General features: G+C 44.5%; 2 protein-coding genes across 3 annotated transcripts in view; one reads left to right on the top strand and one right to left on the bottom strand.

The window, feature by feature from the left end:
• Positions 1-264: 264 nt before the first annotated feature.
• NTAQ1 (N-terminal glutamine amidase 1) lies at positions 265-12,054 on the bottom strand. 2 transcript variants are annotated; one of them, XM_065629307.1, is made up of 6 exons: positions 11,791-12,054; positions 11,315-11,414; positions 10,711-10,761; positions 8,553-8,701; positions 8,092-8,216; positions 265-545 (listed from the first exon to the last, which is right to left on the bottom strand). In XM_065629307.1, exons 1-6 carry the CDS (start codon positions 11,862-11,864, stop codon positions 412-414), a joined length of 633 nt encoding a protein of 210 aa, XP_065485379.1. In that variant the 5' UTR covers positions 11,865-12,054; the 3' UTR covers positions 265-411. The 2 variants fall into 2 exon arrangements, with proteins under 2 accessions (XP_065485379.1, XP_065485380.1); XM_065629308.1 differs by lacking the exon at positions 10,711-10,761.
• Positions 12,055-12,293: 239 nt separating this feature from the next.
• Positions 12,294-18,236, top strand: part of ATAD2 (ATPase family AAA domain containing 2) — a 35,626-nt gene continuing 29,683 nt past the window's right edge. The window contains exons 1-2 of the mRNA XM_065627823.1: positions 12,294-12,670; positions 17,895-18,037. Coding sequence (XP_065483895.1) covers positions 12,455-12,670; positions 17,895-18,037 — 359 coding nt within the window. The 5' untranslated portion in view covers positions 12,294-12,454. The remainder of the gene's footprint in view (positions 12,671-17,894; positions 18,038-18,236) is intronic.

Below are 18,236 nucleotides of genomic sequence, written 5' to 3'. Positions count from 1 at the left end.
TCTTTATGTAAGTGATAGAAATCATAACATAAAGAAAATATACTGTATCTCATTTCTAAAATACAGTGACGTGTAGCAATTAGAGCTACATTGTTCAGTATTTTATGCATATATTTTTTCCAAAAGCTTTTCTTACAGCATGTAAGTGCTCTTTTCAATATGGGCACAGTAGATGGAAAAGTGATATGCTTATGGTGGGATGTCAGCCTTTGATTTGACATTAAAAAACAAGTTCATTCTTACATAATCAAAATAAAAGCTTTTATTCAGTTCATGACATTCCTGATTGGGTATTCTATTTTCCCAAATACTTATTCCGTGTACAGAATATAAACCATAAATACAGTGTAAGAGCAGCAAAACAAAACACACCCACTCAAAACAGAAGCAGGGAGAACTTCTTTGTCCACTTCACTGTCCTTCCAAGGAATAGCTGTAATCAGTCTGCCTGCCAAATCGATGCACAAAGTCTGAAAGGGGGAATACTGAGCCCCATCCCACTTCGGGGTTCATACTGATGAAATCATCCAAGTTCATTTTGGAGTCTAAAAAAGGACAAGAAAACAGAAATATTTACGTTCCTGATGCAGCTTCTCTCTCACAGGTATACACCTATCAAGAAAATGCCCCCAAAACACTCCTTGATAGTTCAGTTCAAAATAGAAAAAAGTTCATAGCACACTGAGCAGCAGTCCACCAAGATTCTGCAAATTGTATGGTGCTACTAAAACATCTGTTTTCAGCCTCTGAAATGTTGCTTTTGCCCCCGATCCCTCTCTCTGCCCATGGCAATAATCACATTACCAGATCAGTAAGCATCCCCAGTCATTAGAAGCCACCATGTGTAGGAAAGAGCAAGATCTGTCCCTACAACAGCAGCCTAGAAGGGTCGAGTAGTGACAAAGAACTGGAGTGCAAATAACAACCAACACATGGCACTGCAATGCAAGATGTGCTTTTAGTCTCTGCACACTCACACAAATCAGGCTATTCAAAGGCAGGGGAGATACTATTCCCCCATTAAGTTCTGAACCAAAGTCAACCGAGTCAGGTTTTGCACTGAGTACAGAGGAACTAGATCAGACCAGCAGAGCTGGAAGTTGCTTAACGTCTCTCAGAAGCGATCAACCCCTTAGCAAACCTACAATTTGTTATTTCCCAGCCTACAGCATTTGCTCTGTATTTGCTCCCTCTCTCCAGCCCTGAACTTGGTCCTTGCTGTGTCCCGGCCCACTGCGAGGCCAGAAAACAGAGACCGGAGGGAACACCTGAGGTAAGCCAGCCCATAGCCTAGAGGGATGCTCAGGTGAAGAAAGGCACAAACCCAGGCTGGGGGCAAATAATTTTTTTTTTTTTTTTTTTGAATCCTGAACAACTGAATGAAGTCAAAGGGAGGGAAAGGTTAACTGCCACAGTTCCCAGAGCATGACTGCTCTTTGCCAGGAGTTTGGTCTGCTCTGACCCCCACGGGGAGGCAGAAACCATTCTGTCCCGCTCATGGATCCCAGAGAGCTCAGTGCAAAGTGCTGGTGTGCGCTTTTGGGTTCAGGTGCCTGATACGTCCAGTTTCTGGAGCTGGCCTGGTACCAGCTTTGCTGACTCAGAGCTGTGCTGATCAGAGTTTTCTGATTCCTCAGCCTGTTCAGCTCTGACTACAGACACCCGTGGGCTTGTTGTTTTATGTTCTCACCGACGATCTGCACAAATACATCTTTTTAAATGCCCATTAAAAGAAAACTGGAAGAGAATGTGTTTAAAGAACAGAGTGGGAGAGCCATTGGATTTACTGTTATAGCTCTCCTGCTATATTTAAGTATTTATTTTAACATGGATGATTCATGTGCACATTTAAGGATTAAGAACCAAACAAGAGTAGGCTCTAATGAATGGATTAGAAAATCCATAGGACAGAATTTGCTTCGGCTGCAAAAAGCTTGTGTAATTAGGCTTACCATTATGGACAGCGTAAGCGAGGAAGGGAAGACAATGTTTGGGAATCCTGGACCCAGGAGTCCCAGCTATAATCCAGTCCCCAAAATCCTCTGTTTGCACCACATCCACACTGCGGCACAGTTGGTGATTTGCGTAATCCCAGCTCTCACCACTTCCGAGGTCTGGCCTCAAACTCTTTTCTTGTTAACCTGTTTGGGCTCTGCAGACTGAAAATCCTTACGTTCAGCCAAGCATCTCCTACTGCTGAAGTGAGCCTGGCAGAACAGGGCCAATTTCTGCCTGATTATTTGGGGATTTAAAATAGCACCAGCTCAGCCAATTTGCTGTTGTAGCTCAAGAACAATTAGCAGCAGATAACAGCTCTTGCTTGCTGGTAGGACTGGTAAGCCTGTTTTTCAATTCCCAACTTGTCTTTTCCTCCCAGATGCTTTTGTTTTCATATTAATGCAATTTTTCATGTAGTTTACGATTTGAAAAAATAAATAATCCCCTGCTTTATGTGCACTGAGCATAGTAGAATAATAATTTCATAAAACTGTTCTGTGAATGGTAAAGAAGCCCAAAGGGGATTGTTCCAGCAGAGTTACAAACACAGCTGCTGTTGTTAGCAACTTGGAAGTTGCTGTCACAATGTCCGTAGGAAGTAAAATATTCTCTTGAATTCAGAAGGACTGTGGCAGAGCATAACACAGTCCATCAGAGAAGTTTAATGAAACGAAAAATTGTTTTAACAAAGCAAACAATAACATTCCTGTGAAGAGTGGATGGTTTAAGAACCAGTCAGTAGATGGCACTGAAGCAGTATGAGAGCTATCCACAGAAAAAACATTGTGAGACCTCTCTCGTCTTACTCAGTTCATGAGATAACAGTCTCTCTGTACTACTCTTCTTGCTCATGTGCTGTATCTGAGCACCATGCATGTTATGTTAGACCTGGCAGCTTTAGGAAACAGCTCTGCAAAAACATATGAGAACACCACAAAGTCCTTTCCCCCAGGCAGATGAAGAGTAACAAACAGCAGAATTTACAAGAGAGACATCTGGATGCTACAGTTGAAAAACCAAAAGGATTTCTCCACAAAAATCAAGGAAAGTGCTTTATATAACATTTATACAAGGTCAAGAGCATCAGATTTTTTTTTTTTTTTTTTAAGATTTACATTACATTTGCAGCCGTCCTCAGGTGCTGTGGCTATTATACCAGCTCGCACTTGTTCATGCTCAGAGCTCACCTTCCTCTTTGACCAAACCCACTTTGTTACGCACACATACTGCCAATGAGACCCAGCTGGTACATTCTGGGATTCTTGCATAATTTCATTTTTATAACCAAGTCTGACACTTTTGCCCCAAGCAGGGACAAAATAAAAGGCCATGCACTATCAGAAGACATCATTGTCAGCCATGACACTTGTGGCTTCTGCCAACAGCAGTTGGAAAGCCAATGTTTCAGCCAAGCCTTGGCTTGGCTCACAGACCTGGGACTGACTCTGTGTGATAACGGCTGCCAAAGGGCTGCGGGAGGTGAACAAGTCTGAGACAAAGCCTCCAAGGTCAGCTCTGCTGCTGCCTAACCTTGAGGGCACCTAAAATACTTAGGAAACCGGGCTCTTCAGAGACTTGCGTAGGTGTTCACAGTTCTTCTCAGATCCCTGTCCCTTGCCTGAGCAGGGAGAGAAGTGTTTTTGCAGGCAGAGTCGGAAAAGCTGTTACCATGCTCAGCTGGAGGGTGCCGTCCCCACAGCTGGGACAGAACTGTGCAAACCATCCTGGTCCATCTCAGTGTAGAGCAAAGCTGGTCACCTTACATTAGCTTTCACAGAAAGTGCTGTAATTTCAATAAGCCACTCACAGAATTTAAATACTCCTATTCTTAGATGTACTTTTATTGGCTCTGTGCTGACTTGATTTTTTACTTCCACAAAAGCTCGTGAAGCACCTAACTTGACAGACTGCAGTTTTATTCTAAAAGGAGGGGAGCAGAAGGTTCCCCTGAAGTGCTCATGAGCTACTTTTACCTGTATCAGTGCTTTTTTGCTTTCACCAGGATCCTGCCACCACCTCAGAGAGGACATACAGGAGACTGCAGACATCTGCCTGGCTAGTAGCTCACCTGTTACATAGATACATCATACACACTGCTGCCAGAATTTCTCAGCTGTCCTATTCATGCACTTCAAAACAAAACAAAAAAACCCTCATCATTTATGACTATGAGGGATTTTAATAATAATAAAAAGAAAAAGCCTTTACAAAACAATCCTGCCAGTGTGCTACTAAACACCTAAGGAGAGCTGAAATTCAAACCAGTGCTTTTCAGCGTGAGAGCTGATGCTAACAATTGTATATAAACCGTAAGACCATCTGTTAGAGGAATTCTGAAATGCACTGTGCAAGCTGTATTTTACACAGGCTTGCCTTAAGGAGGGCTCAGCTCATCAAGACTCATAAACTAAGCAGAATCAGATCTCGTTAATTTGTGGAGACTTAAAAGAAAACCCCAGGCTGGGTTCACCAGCCCTAGAATGATAAATCCATGCCCCAAATCGTATCTTCTTTTTATTATTTGGAGAAAATATCAGACTTGCCCCTGTTTTCTTTCAGCAGAGCTGCCATGAGGACAGGGCTGGCTGAGGAAGCCCCAAGCACCCGGCAGGCTGGGCAGCTTCTCCTGGCAGAGCAGGGGCCGGAGCAACACCAACAAGGAACACAGAGGCCGAGCTCTGGGAAAAGGCAACAGCAGAGCCAGTTGTGAAAGGCTAATGCTTAACACGTGCAGTTTGAGGTGGTTTTGTTTGGTTGGTTGGTTTGGGGTCATTTTTTTAAAGTAATGCTAAGATTTTTAAAAAAATAATTACCTAGTTCCAGCTTCAATTCTTTTCAACAGGGCCTGGAATTTATCACTTAAGCTTATTTTAGAAGGTTTATTTTGCAACTCCATGAGCAGCACCAATACAGTTTAAGAATTATTCCTTTTGAGCTAGTAGTAGTAAAAAAAATGCTTAATGGGTTACTGATAGAGATTCCTTAATTCAATTTGAAAAGGAATTTCATAGGCATTAACATTTCCTGGTATACTTCATAAAAAAGGATCACTGGTCCCTGTATCTTGTCCTAGCTCCACATTGGGTAATTACATTATTCTAACGATGGTCCTGTTTAGCTTACATCTGACTTAGTATCTAAGGAATTTCCTTTTCTAAAGTGTTATATTCACGCTTAACAGCTGCTCTTCTCTGGAAGGGCAATATTTTAGTACCAAAAGCAAACATTCTTGTCTTTTTAAAGTTTACTAAAAGCTTTAAAACCAAGTGGGATAAGAAGAGCAGTGTATGTAAATGTAACTAATATGTTTTAACATTAACAAATTGTATCAACACAATAGTACAGGAGTGCTGATTATCTTTAAATAGACAGAGTTCACAGGTACATTTCTTTCTAATGGCACAATCCTTGTACATTAAAAAAAATAAACTTTTATTGTATTTTTTCAGTCTTCAAACATTTGTTTAACATCAAACAAGAAATATAGCAAACAGAAGTAATATAAAAACATTGTACGCTTTTGTAATAATCTTCTCAAGAGCTTAGGAATTTGAGTACTCTAAATGACAGCAAAATAGTAATGATAATAATAATAATGCTCTGATCTAAATCTGCCTCACGAATAAATTGATACTAAAACAATACGTGGTCAATTCTGTCAGACATTAAATTGCAGTCACCTCTAACATGCAATATGTAAGCAATTTAATCTTATGCAAACACAAATTAACACTGAAAGCAGACTTCTCTATCTTAGTGAAACGGCAGGGAGAAAATAGTTATCTGCAATGGAATTTGGCACAGATGTGAACATTAATACCCCAGGCTCTGTTATGATAACAAAAGGTCTACCACCCACTTTTCCCTCAAGTTTAAAGTAAGGTGCTTTTATGCCTGATAAAAACTCCGACATCACCAGTCTTTGAAGGAAGAGAATTACCAATTCCACTTGTTGACTTTCTAAACCTGTATGTTGGTCTGCAGGATACGTGCTCACCTACAGAACTGCACCACTGAAGCTTGGGACTTAAATTCAGCTAAAAGTTAAAGCACATGCCAGTTCCAAAGCAATTAAACCCGGACTGCTCCCTGACTTACAGCACGGTGCACGCTGAACTATGTGTCGTTAAAAGGTATCTCAAGTGAATACAGGGAAGGCAAAAAATAAATCTGGAGAAACTGGTACTGAATGAAAGACAACTTGAACTAGACATCCTAGACTTGATACAATCTATTTCTGCATACTGGAGTGAGCCCAGTAGAAAAACCATCAAGTTGTTTGGGGTTGGAGAACGTGATATCCAAGGAGAGGCTGAGAGAACTGGGCCTGTTCAGTCTTAAACAGAGAAGATGAAGGGGAGGCTTTACTGATGTCTACATCTACCTGACCAGAGGACACGAAGAAGATGGAGCCAGACCCTTCTTGGAGGAGCCTGGTGACAGGATAAGTAGCAAAGAAAGCAAGGTGAAACATGGGAGATTCTGATGATAGATTTGTGAAAATGATTATCGGGATACTGATGAGGCTACCAACTTAGATTTTTTTTTTTTTTTTTAAAATGATAGTTGTCAAATATTGGAACAGATTGCCCAGAAATCTGGTGGCATCTCCATTGCTGGAGGTGTTCAAAACTAGACTGAGCCCTAAGGAACCCCTGTTTTGAGCAGTTGCTGGATTGGATGACCTCTGGATGTTTCTTTCAGCATGGCAAGGCACAGAGCAAGGAAATAAAGCATAAGAGGAACAACGATCTTTCACTATCTACCAACATCACAGAGACAATCTGGAGGCTGGTTGCGACCATGTGGCTGTTGCTCATCAGTGAGGTAAAGCTCAGCCAAGCAAGACGTAAGGGGAGAGTTCCTGGGTCTGTAGCTATGGGTTTCCACAGAAAAAACATCTTGAGCACAGAGAAGGCTTCAGCTAACAGTAAACCGTGAACTGCAGTTCCGGCCTTCTCCACTCGCCACACTACCTTTGTATAAAACTTTACTGGAGATGAGGACCAAGCTATAGAATTTAAGGTGCTTCATAGCCTGGATTGTCTAGAAAACACATAAAGCTTCACAATGGAGATTGCATCTGTGCTCCTGCCCACATTTGTAATTCACTTCTGCTCTAGTGTGAAACACCAAGCTTCCTTAGAAGCCAAAGCAAAGATTGAGAATTAACTTCCCAGCAACTTAAAACCACAATAAACTTGGACCTAAACACAACATGTTCCTTTAACCCTGTCTTCTCTAACATAAATACATAGCAGTACTGCATTATTAATAAAAAAAGCAACAAAGCCATACATGCAGCGCAATAACATGAAAATTCTTTCAAAGCAAAACTTCACCACACTTTTCTCCATCTGGGAAGAAAACAAGAGAACAAACAAACACATGTCTAATGCTAGCCAGCTTGCCAAGCGCATGATTAGAATATAAGCTGAAATGTTGTGTGATAAGAATAGTTTAAGCAGCTCTACAGAAGAGATGGCAAGCCTTCACTTCCCTGCTTGGCCAAGAGGCTGTAATCTATAGGAGCACTCAAAGAGGCTTAAGGCTTGGGCAAAAACTTGCTGAGTTGCCAGTTTGCCTTAAAGCATCCTCAGGTCCATTCACCTGGTAGAGAAACATCAAACAACTCGTGCAGGCAAATCCTGCACACTGAGCAGAGCCTGAAAACTTCCTCCTGTCAAAACAACCTGTGCTGGCAGGATGGGACCTGCCAGCAAAAGTGTGGTATAATCAGCATGTTAAACCTTCATTTTGTGACCCTAAGCAAATTATTATACTTGGCCTCTTTGCTTCAGTTCCCTGCTGTAAGAAAAGAACAGTATTACTTACCTCTCCTTCTCTGCTCAGTTTATGAAGATCAGTAATTAGTGTTTGATAATGGTTAATGCCAGGAGGCATGCTAGGCTTTACATGTTCAGAAAGGGAAGTGCCAAATGCTTTACAGCCCTATTTCTTTTCTATATGAAATAATAAGCTAGCTGGATGTCCTTCTGGACACATGTTATGGAAGTATATTTATTTCTTGTGTGCATCTTCGACTCTGTCATTCAATCGTATAAGCAGGAAAAAGAAGCTCCAGCAGCTTACCTGCAGTTTGAATGCAAGGGTATGAAGGAGGAGGTTTCTGCCATTTCCCATTTGCATCTTTCATATGAGATCTGTCTGAAGCAAAGGTCTTCAAGTACAAATCTGCTCGAATCATTCTGATTTTCCTAAGTAATAATGCAAAATTGTATCAAAAGATGTGTGTAAACAATACCGCATTAGTCACTTAGAACAAGAACCCCTTCTCCCATCAAGGAGCATTAATTTCATTAAATACGTAAATCAGCAATATCGTGCCAAGCAGTTAACTAGTTAACAAGAAAACTACAATAGGAAAGAAAAGGGCTTTTTATGACTAAGGTAAGGAGCTTCAGAAAAATAATGCAGGACATTTATTTACTGGAATATAAGAGAAAACTTCTGTCACTATGCACCCACAAAGAGAACTTCAGCTTCCATTTGATGAAATAACATTCATGGTCTTTCATGTTTTACATCCTCACCTGTGAAATTCTGGACGAAGGCCATCATCCAGCCTAAAAGCCTCCACACTGTACAGGTCAAAAGGACAAGGAAATGGCAACACCGTGTCAAGATCATAAATGAAGTTCTGTTCCCCACTGGAAACATGAAGTAGAATAACATGGTAGTCCTGGAAAGAAGAGTAATTGTCATTAGTTAAACAGCTGTTAAGGAGAAAGTGGCAAAGAGAAAGGGAAAAAAAAAAGCTTCCTAAATGTAGAAGCTACAGAACAAAACGTAGAAGCTGTTTTCTGCCCTTGAAGTATTAAGCCTGTAACACTTCTGGCAGCAGGAGAGAGATTTCCTAATGCCTGTCTCGCCCATTGCACCTTTCAAGAAGCCTTGGTATCCTCCCCCTCCCTTTGCAGCCTCCTTTGATTTAAGCCTGGACAGCTAAAGTCTGTGCCGCTCCTAAGAAAACAGCAAATCTCTCATGTTCAACACCAAAATGCAAAAGTTTAGTGGGGTAAGCATTTTTGGCTAAGACCCAGTCCCAAATAAAAGCTCACAATGGTATGTTATATGATAGCTTAACATTAAAACCACCTAGTGATGTCTTCTAATAAGGGATGTTGTACCTGTCGCAGTAACGTGGTCTGTGAGTGCTGTGAGTTTGGCTGCCAGAAGCAGCTGAAAACACAGGAAACAGCTCAGATCAAGAGGATCGTAGGATTAAGATGAATTCTTGTAGTAGCTCTTGAAGCTGGGAAAACACACCTACGGGTACTATATCACACTTTTTCAAGGTAACTATTTTGTCTTGACACCTGGGTTCTGAGGTGCAGTTTTATTCCTTAACTTGTAAGAAACACAGGTGTGGTGAAGGTTTGGAGAAACTGGAGTTACTTATGTTAGGTGACAGGTACATACACTGCTGTTTTCCAAAATTCAATCGAAGGTAGCTGTCAACACCTTACTAAAGCTTACATTAAATCCACTCACACACACAAAAGTTTGAAGAACTGTCTTTTGGCACTTTCAATATTAAACAAAACCATAAAAGGATTGGAATGAAAAAGATCTTGGGCAAGTTATTTTGCCAGATCAATGTATTATACATATACAACAATATTTAGAACAATCTATGACAGAGTATAAGAAAAATTAACTACAAGGTTTACATATCCCACCGTCCACTGAAACATCAAAGTTAAAACACCTTTCAATCCATTATTTTTTTACGAGAAATCCACATTCTGCAGTGGCCTTTCCTGACTCTTCTATTCCTTTTTAGATCATCTTCGTAGCACCTGGATCTCTTTTTAAACTACACCTTTTTTGTACCATAGATATACTGATATTTTGGGAGCAAATGAATGATTCACAAAGCACAGAACTTCAGAGGTTTGCAGATTATTTTGCAGAATTTCAGAAACAGAAATTGCCACAGGAAACAGTTTTTTCCATGCCAGATAACTGAAAGAACTCTGTAATGACACATATTTGAAAGGAATTCTGTATTCGCAATTACTGATTAATTGATCATTAATTGATCAAATGACACTCTGAAGCCACCATTTATGGGTGAGTTTAATTGCTGACATCTGAATACATATATTGCTTTTATTTTTCTATCCTCTGTCAGGCCTACATGGATATTTTAATCCCTTTACTTCTTATAAGTACAGACATCTCCTCATTATTCTACAACGTTGGTAGCTTCAACAATAACCAGATAATAATCTTCACAAATCTGTTATGTACTTTTACAAATGTTAAAGTTTGTCATCTGTAGATTTTACTGACAGTCTCACTGTTAAGTTATGATGAATGGTAAAAAGGAGCACCAGATCTACACTCGTTATAAATCTGTTGTAAAAGAATAACAAATAATAAAAAGCTACAGAATGGTTGAGGTTGGAAGGCACTTCTGGAGGTCATGTGCTCAAGAAGGGACATCAAGAGCCAGCTGATTGGGACCGTGTCCAGACAGCTTTTGAATAGCTCCAAGGATGGAGACTCCACAACCCCCTGGGAAAATACGCTCCAGTGCTCCACCACCCTCACAGTAAAAAAGTGTTTATGTTCTGATGGAACATAAATGTAGCGGTTTGTTACAGTGAGGATGGCTGACGCTGCCCGTGTCTGATCCTGCAGCTATCAACTACAAAGTTACTGAGAAGGAACAGGATGTCTCACCCAGACAACAGGCTCAGCTCCATGTCCTGATTTCTGCTTCCAGAGTGGAATCTGAAAGTTATAAGTGAATAAATCTGAAGTGAATAAAACCTTTCAGATTAATTTCAGGTTAATTGGTTAGTTTATTGCTACCTTACCCACCTCATCATCTTAACATCTGTGCTGCAGTCAGAAAACTTAATCTAGTTTCTGCCTTTCAGGAGCATGAAGTTTGAGATACTATCCCAGACCACATAATGTAATCTTGCACCTAAAGTGACAAATTACAGGGAGGCATTACCCCTACAGCTCATAGGGGCATCGTGCCTCTTTGCATGGTCCTGAATGCATCAGATAACTCAAAGATCTCCTGTGGTGTGGCTTGCACACCTCTGAGCCAAAAGCAGCTGCAAGAGGGCTTTGGAGCACACCTCATGGGTTGGGCTGCAGTCTAAAGGCTGTGCCAGTATCGCACCTACGCTGGGCTGTGGTTAAAATGCCTGGGCTCATGTCTCACCTACATTGGTCTGTGGTCTGAAGACCTGGGACCACATCTCACCTACGCTGGGCTGCGGTCTGAAGGCCCGAACCTCTCCATAGCGGCACTCGGATCACATCAACTCACCATCCTCCTGTCATTGGATATGAAAACAGCATAAAATTCTTCTAAAGGGTATTGATCCCGACTCCTGATGTAGTCACAAAGTTTCCAAACGTTCTCCTCACTGTAAAACACAATAAGTGATTACTTTTTCCCCTTCATTCCTAGTGAGCCGAGAGGCGACGGCTGCTGGGAAGTCGCCCAGCACCAACTCCAGCCCACGGAATGGAACCACAGAATCATTTCGGTTGGAAGACACCCTCAAGATCACCCAGTCCAGGCGCTAAACCCCACACTGGCACTAAACCATGTCCCTCAGAACCTCACCTATGTGTTTTTTAAAGCCCTCCAGGGATGGCGGCAGCCTGTTCCAGTGCCTCACAACCCTTCCCGGGAAGACACTGTGCCCAGTGCAACCCTCCCCTGGCGCGGGGGCCGCGGGCCCCACATCCCCCGCTGCCGCAGCCCGTCCCGGGCCGCCCCCGCCCCGCGGCCCTTACCAGTAGCAGCTGGTGTAGGCGCAGGCGGGGCGGGGCGGCACCGCCACCTCGTAGGCGGCCGCCGGCCGCGCCATGGCCGGCCCGGGCGGCGGTGCGGGCGGCGCAGGAAGTGCCGGCGCGGCGGGAGCCACCGGCTACGCCTTCCCCGAGGAAACGCGGCCGCGCGGCGGGGCCGCCATCCCGGCTGGCCTCGGGCGCTTCCCGGGCACGGCCGGAGCAGCGCTGGGGCCGCGGGACGCGCGGCCTCTCCCAGCCGGGGACCGCTCGGGGGCGGTGCAGAGAGACGCGGAGCCACAAAGCGCCGGCGCGCTGCGGCGCGGCCCCTTTAAGCCCGGCGGCCCCGCCCCCTGCCGGCGGGAAGCGGCGGAGGGGCGGGCGCAGCGCGCGCCGCCGAGCCAATCCCGCGCCGGCAAAGCAGCCTGCTGCAACTTCTCCGCGCCAAAAATATCAAACGGCCGCAGCGCGGTGCGTGTCCCTCCGCCGGCCCGCGCCGGGACTAGCTGCCGGAGGGACCAGCGGCCGCGGGGAGCGGCGGGGCGGGCCGGAGCGCGCGGCGGGCGGAAGGAAGGCGGCGAGGCGGAGGGATCCGGGGGGAAGGCGGCAAGCGAACGGCGCGCGGGCTGCGGCGGCAGGAGCGGCCGCGCTCCCCGTCCCTCCTGCCCACATGGTGGTCCTGCGGGGCAGCGCCGCCCGCCCGCCCAGCCCCGCGGCCCGGGACGGCCGCCGCCGGCCCCGCTTCGACATCATGAACTCCAGCTCCGAGTTCATCTCCCTGGAGCCCCCCGCACTCAGCAGCCGCCGCATATGGACGCGCTCCGGAGCTGCCGCGGCCGCCGCCAGGGCCGCGGGATCCAGGGGGACCAGGAGAGCCGACCAGGCCGTGAGTACCGGGGAGGAGCGAGCCCCGGCCCCGTGGGGGCCTCGGGCAGGCGCTGGGCCGTGGGCCCGGGGAGGCGCCCGATGGCTGCTCGGCGCGGGGGGGTTCCCGGTGCCGGCCGGGAGGAGCCGGGGGAGCCGCGTCCCCGCGGAGCAGCGCGGGAGGCCGGGATCACCTGGAGGGAAACCGGGGAAACGTGAGGGCTCAGGCTGCGGGGCCGCGGGTGAAGAAGCGGCCGGGGCCGCTCTCTGCAGCCCAGCCACCCGTTCCCGGTGGCCCCGCAGCTAAAGGGGCTTCGGTACAACCGGGGGACCGGTGGCAACGTGGGGAGAGACGGGCCCCGGGGCGCCCGCAGCCCGCGGAATGCAAACTTTCTACGTAGCCTTGCGGTTTGCTGTGTTATCGGCGTTTCCACTTCCCCCTTTACTTTGGTTAAATTTGTTACCTAAAAAGTTATCTTAAAAATGTCTTGGAGACCGCTTTACTTTAATTGTGGTAACCCTCATAGAGAGAGCGCTCGCTGTTTTGATGACAGAAATGTATCAAAACCAGCACTCGACACAGAATATGTGTGACCTGTAACTGTGTTCTAGCGGGCCCGAAGTGCCTGTGAAATACTCCTCTAGTCAAGTGTACAGGTACTGCTTTGGATGCTTTAAAAGCAAAGCTCTGTTTAGTAATCGGGACTAATTTGTACTTAATTAAGGCACTTACGTGTGTAACGTAAAATAGTGAAAATTTTACTTAAGCTTTTTATGATTTTAATCTACTCTAGTAGAAAAGAGGCAATTTACATTATTATAAAGGACGTTAAGTAGTCCATGCTATCTGCATCTCAGTGTTGCTACTTTAATAACTGAAACATTTCACTTTGAGAAGTTCATTGTTTTTAATGTAGCCTTCAAAAGCTAAAACTCTTCTGTGCTTTTTCCAAGTCAGGCTCTTCTCCGCAGGGTGTCCTGTATTCCATGACAAATAGAGGCAGAGCAGATCCAACTCAGAAGTGGTCTGCTCTTCAGGGGAGCCTTGCCTTGGAGTGGACTCTGCTTCCTTCCAGCAGAACTCTTTCAGGATTTTTAGTTGTATGGATTAATATTTTTCATTATTTTCAAGACTACTGAACTAAGAAGGAGGAAATCCTTGGGGCAGTAGATTTGTTTGTTTGGTTTTGTCGTCTTTGTTTTGTTTTCTTTACAAACATTCATGGAATCGGCTCAAAGACCGCTGCTTTGCTTTTGCAGTCTGCACTAGAAACAGTTGTCAGAGGCTACAGGGAATTCAGCTGCCTGTTGCACACAGGCTGTGCCAAGTCAAGCAGATAAAGCAGCTGACACGAGTCTTCAGTGTGGAGAACAGGAATGAGGAAGCTAAATGTAAACTTTTCACTGAAAGCAAAGCAGAATCTTCATTATGAAACTTTGTTTTGCCTTTTTTTTCCCCCCCCCCCCAGACCTTTCCCATGCTTTGAGGCATGGAGTCATTCTTTCTTCATTTGTAGGATGGCCATGGCTTTGCTGGAGCTTTCAAACTGCAGAGACAATGCAGAAATGCCTGAGATGACAGAGATGATAATGATGGCTGCATGTTCAAGTCCTAGTGCCTCTTTCCTGTCTTGTTGATGTGCAAGGACTTGGTGGTGACAACTTTTGCAGTTTTTCTGATATCAGCACACAATTTTTCTCTAATTCTTTAGCTTATTTCATCCATAGAGAGTAAGGAGCATATGGTGGAAAGTCTAAGGTAAACCAGCATCTAATGAATTTATTCTCTTCCAAGTTGCCAGTCCCAAGGCGTCCCATGGCAGATCTAAAGTGGTTACTGTCCCTCCAGAAGCTGTGTGTCTGCAGGTCTGGTGTAATTCCCCAGGCTGAAGAAAGTTGTTGTCCAGTGACCTGTATTTGAGGGCAGTGTGCTCCAGAGTTCCCCTTGTCTGGGCAAAGTGGAAACTGGCACTTTTCCAGGCTAAGCCTTCAGACTTATCTGTATAGGGAGCTCAGCACCAGAGCTCACAGCCTTGTGAGCTCATTTGTCTGTTCTGATAGTGCTTCAACATAGTTACTTCCGCAGAGATACAGGATAGCTAAACACAGTTTTCTTAAAAAGACTTTCTAGAAACAATTGAGAAAAGTAACAAAATATGAAATGCTTTCAAAATTTAAAATACTTTACAAAATTCTTTCCTCCAGTTGCTTCATCTTTCCAGGTTAGCCATTTACTTTTACTGAATTTTGCTTCTTGAGTGTGAATTTTTTCAGCCTGATTAGGTTGATAAGAGTTAGATATTCTTGCTCTGCTGGCGGCTTCCTGGAGTTAACTTAATGGTTCTTGGTGTCTGCCATCTCATCAAACTGGGATGCTTTCCTACTAATGGAGAGCTGTCAGAATTAGCAATATACCAGGTTTGCCCCTGTCCTAATTTGAGCCAAGATTGAGGTAAAAGGGCAGTAGAGAGGATAATGAATATCACAAGTATTGTATTGGGAACATTGCATTAAAAATGCTTTTTAAAAGGCAAACAAGTGCCTAAGTATACACAGAAAGATTTCTCAGGTCATTATACTGGTTTTTTTTTTAACATCTGTGCTGACATTCTATAAGTGTTTGTTCTTTTTTCAGTCTGGGATTTGGCCCAGAGATTGGTGAAGCATATTGTTGCAGTCATCTTATAAATGATATGGCAAACCTTTGAGATTTCTCCCAAGGAATATTTACTTCTAGATCAATGAAGCAGAAATATCTGAAGTGGCAGTCATAACTCCTGTATCTTGAAGTTTAAGCAAGCTAAATCTTCCAGAGTTGCTCCCAGCTTTTGGTCTTATTTCACAAGTGATCATGTATTTAGAAATATAGCCTCTTACTTAAAAAGTTGTCCTTATTTGAAAGTGCTGTGTGTTCGGAGCAGCCGCGTGAGGTAGCCCTGTGAACACTACAAATGGCCTGATCCTGCTTCCCTCTCTGGCTGATCAGAATGGAATCCCATTAGTGGCAAAATGCACACAGACACACACATATAACATGGATCCGTCTATTATTTGGCTTTGTCCGCCCAGTCTGTCTGTGGCTGCCCCAGATGCCCGGGTCTCCCAGTCTCTGGCAGGCGGGTGTGTGAGCCCCAGGGGTGCACAGCCCCGTCCAGTTACTGGTATTTAGACCCCACGTGTGTGCTCACAGACATAAAATGCACACCTATACTACGTGTATCCCTCTGTAACTGTCCTTAGACACTCCATCAAACCAGTAACTGGCCCGGGGTGGCCTGGTCTCCCAGTTACACAGATGGGTCCCTGGCCCAGACCTACAGCCTCTCCAGTAGCTGCCCCTCAGCCCAGCACTTGGCTCAGACCCCTCTGGTCTCTCCAGTATTTGGCCCAGATTTGTGGCCATTGCAGTGCCTGGTTCCCAAATCTCCGAGCCCAGTTACCGTGGCCTCTAACGCTGCCTGCGCTGGCCCAGGGTCTGTTAGTGATGGTGCAGGCCCTTCTGTCACTGGCACTTGGACTTCTGTGCCCTGGGACACGGATAAAACCACTATTAAATACATAAATAAGCCAAGACAGACTGTGGTGTTTGGCATGAGCGAGGCAGGGGCCCTCGCTGGGTCTGTTCTGTGACCCCCAGGCCTTTCTCGCCCATGTCCCACGGGTCCGTCACCCTGGAGCCTGGCCTGGGGTGACCGATGGCCTTGGCAGGAGCGGCCTTACCAAGTTGCCTCTGCCCACATGTACTTCTCTGCTGCTTTTTGTTCATGCAGATTAGTCTTTAATCACCTAGCCTAACATTATGGGTAGCTCGCAGGCATGCTATTGATTTTATAGGATGATACATAAGCCATAGACATGTCAGCTGCAGGAATACTATTGAGTACATTTAAAGATGAGAGAACATCACTATTTCTTGGTCTGGGGTTTTTTTTTTATAGTTGTCTCAGTGATGAATTCCTGAACTATTGGTTTAAGTCTTTATATACTCCTATCTGTGGGTGTGCACAAAAACCTGCCTTCTTCAAATAAACCTAGGGCTCAGTAAAAATAAAAATTAATCAAAAGGCTTTATGTTATGAATTCTTTCTTAAACCTTTGAGACTAAAAATGCCAAAGGTGTCACAGATCAGACTGCCTCTCATTACATCAATCTGTGCTGGATCTGAGAAGCAGAAAATGTCATTAAGGTAAGGGGTGTCAAACTCATTTTCACCGGGGGCCACGTCAGCCTCGTGGTTGCCTTCCAAGGGTTGAATGTAATTTTAGGACTGTATAAATGTAACTACTCCTACATTGACGCAGTCCTAAAATTACATTCGGCCCTTGAAAGGCAACCGCGAGGCTGACGTGGCCCCCGGTGAAAATGAGTTTGACACCCTGCTTTAGGAGTTTCATCTCAGATGCCCAAATTCAAAAGCCAGCTATGGGAGGCATCTTGTAAGGCCTTGCTCCACCAGCGCAGAGGACTGCAGGAAGGGAGGTGCTCTTTAAAATGAGGAGCTAAGGACAGGGGATTGAGATCTTCTTCATGCCAAAGGTCTGTCGTATCGTGAGAAGTTGTCAGGTGAACAGTGGGAATGAACTGATCAAGGTTGACTGAAGAGAAGACCATCAGACAGTCTCATGGTCATCACAGCTTTCCTTATGTAGCGAAAGTGGTAGTCCTCATCCTCCCTGCAGAGATACCAATGTGAACAAGATCAACAGCCATTTAAAATGTGTATATTGAGTTCCCTTTGGTTTCCCATGGATAAATGCCATCCTCCTGAAGGAAATCTTTTGATGCAGTCATAAGTGGAACAGAAGTAGGAGAAAAACTCTCTTAGCTAGATTTTAAACCCAGGACATGCAAGGTCAAGCTTGACTGCTCCTCTGAACCAATTAGAAATAAAGGTGTGGGTTTTGGTTTTTGTGTTGTGGTTGTTGTTGTTTTCCACAAAATGCTAAGTTTATGTGAAAGGCTTTGCTGCAGTTATTTTTTTCAAAGGGTATTAAGCTCAAGTTGTCCACAAGAAAAGCATGGTGGAGGGGAGCTTTAGCTTTGAAAGCTATTTTGGTCTTGTTTGTTTGTTTTTCTGAGAGCTACCTCTTGGTGCAGAAGTGGTTCAAGTCTTACCTGCCACTAGTTTCACCGCTATCAGGTCAGAAGAGTTACAGAATAAACTTGCCTAAATGAAGGAGAATTTCCTTCTTAGCTCAACATACATAGTTCAGATAAATATGTTCCTGTTTCCTTCTTGCCCTAGGAATTTTCACCTGGCAAAACTGAATGTTTCAATGGACACTGTTTAAGATCAATGAAAAAAAAGGTGTCATCCTGTTCAGACTCTAGCTTTGACAAAAGCATGGGAATATTAAGTGAAAATGTCAATCGAAGACACTTTACCAGGTATTGTATTTTTAAATGTCCAATCTCTGTTCAAGTCATAGAATTAAAAAGTGAAAGCATGTACGATTAGTCACATCATGATAAATCTACAGCTAAAAATCTGCAGAGGAATACGATTATGTTCATGTCAGTGCCAGTATCCTAGAACTAGAATTACTCTTCATATGTCATGGAAAGAGTGAGAGTGATGCAGTTCACT

This window comes from Caloenas nicobarica, chromosome 2, assembly GCF_036013445.1.
Source record: "Caloenas nicobarica isolate bCalNic1 chromosome 2, bCalNic1.hap1, whole genome shotgun sequence".
NCBI lineage: Eukaryota > Metazoa > Chordata > Aves > Columbiformes > Columbidae > Caloenas > Caloenas nicobarica.
Note: the sequence above shows the minus strand (reverse complement) of the source record. Positions and strands in the feature narration are given on the sequence as shown.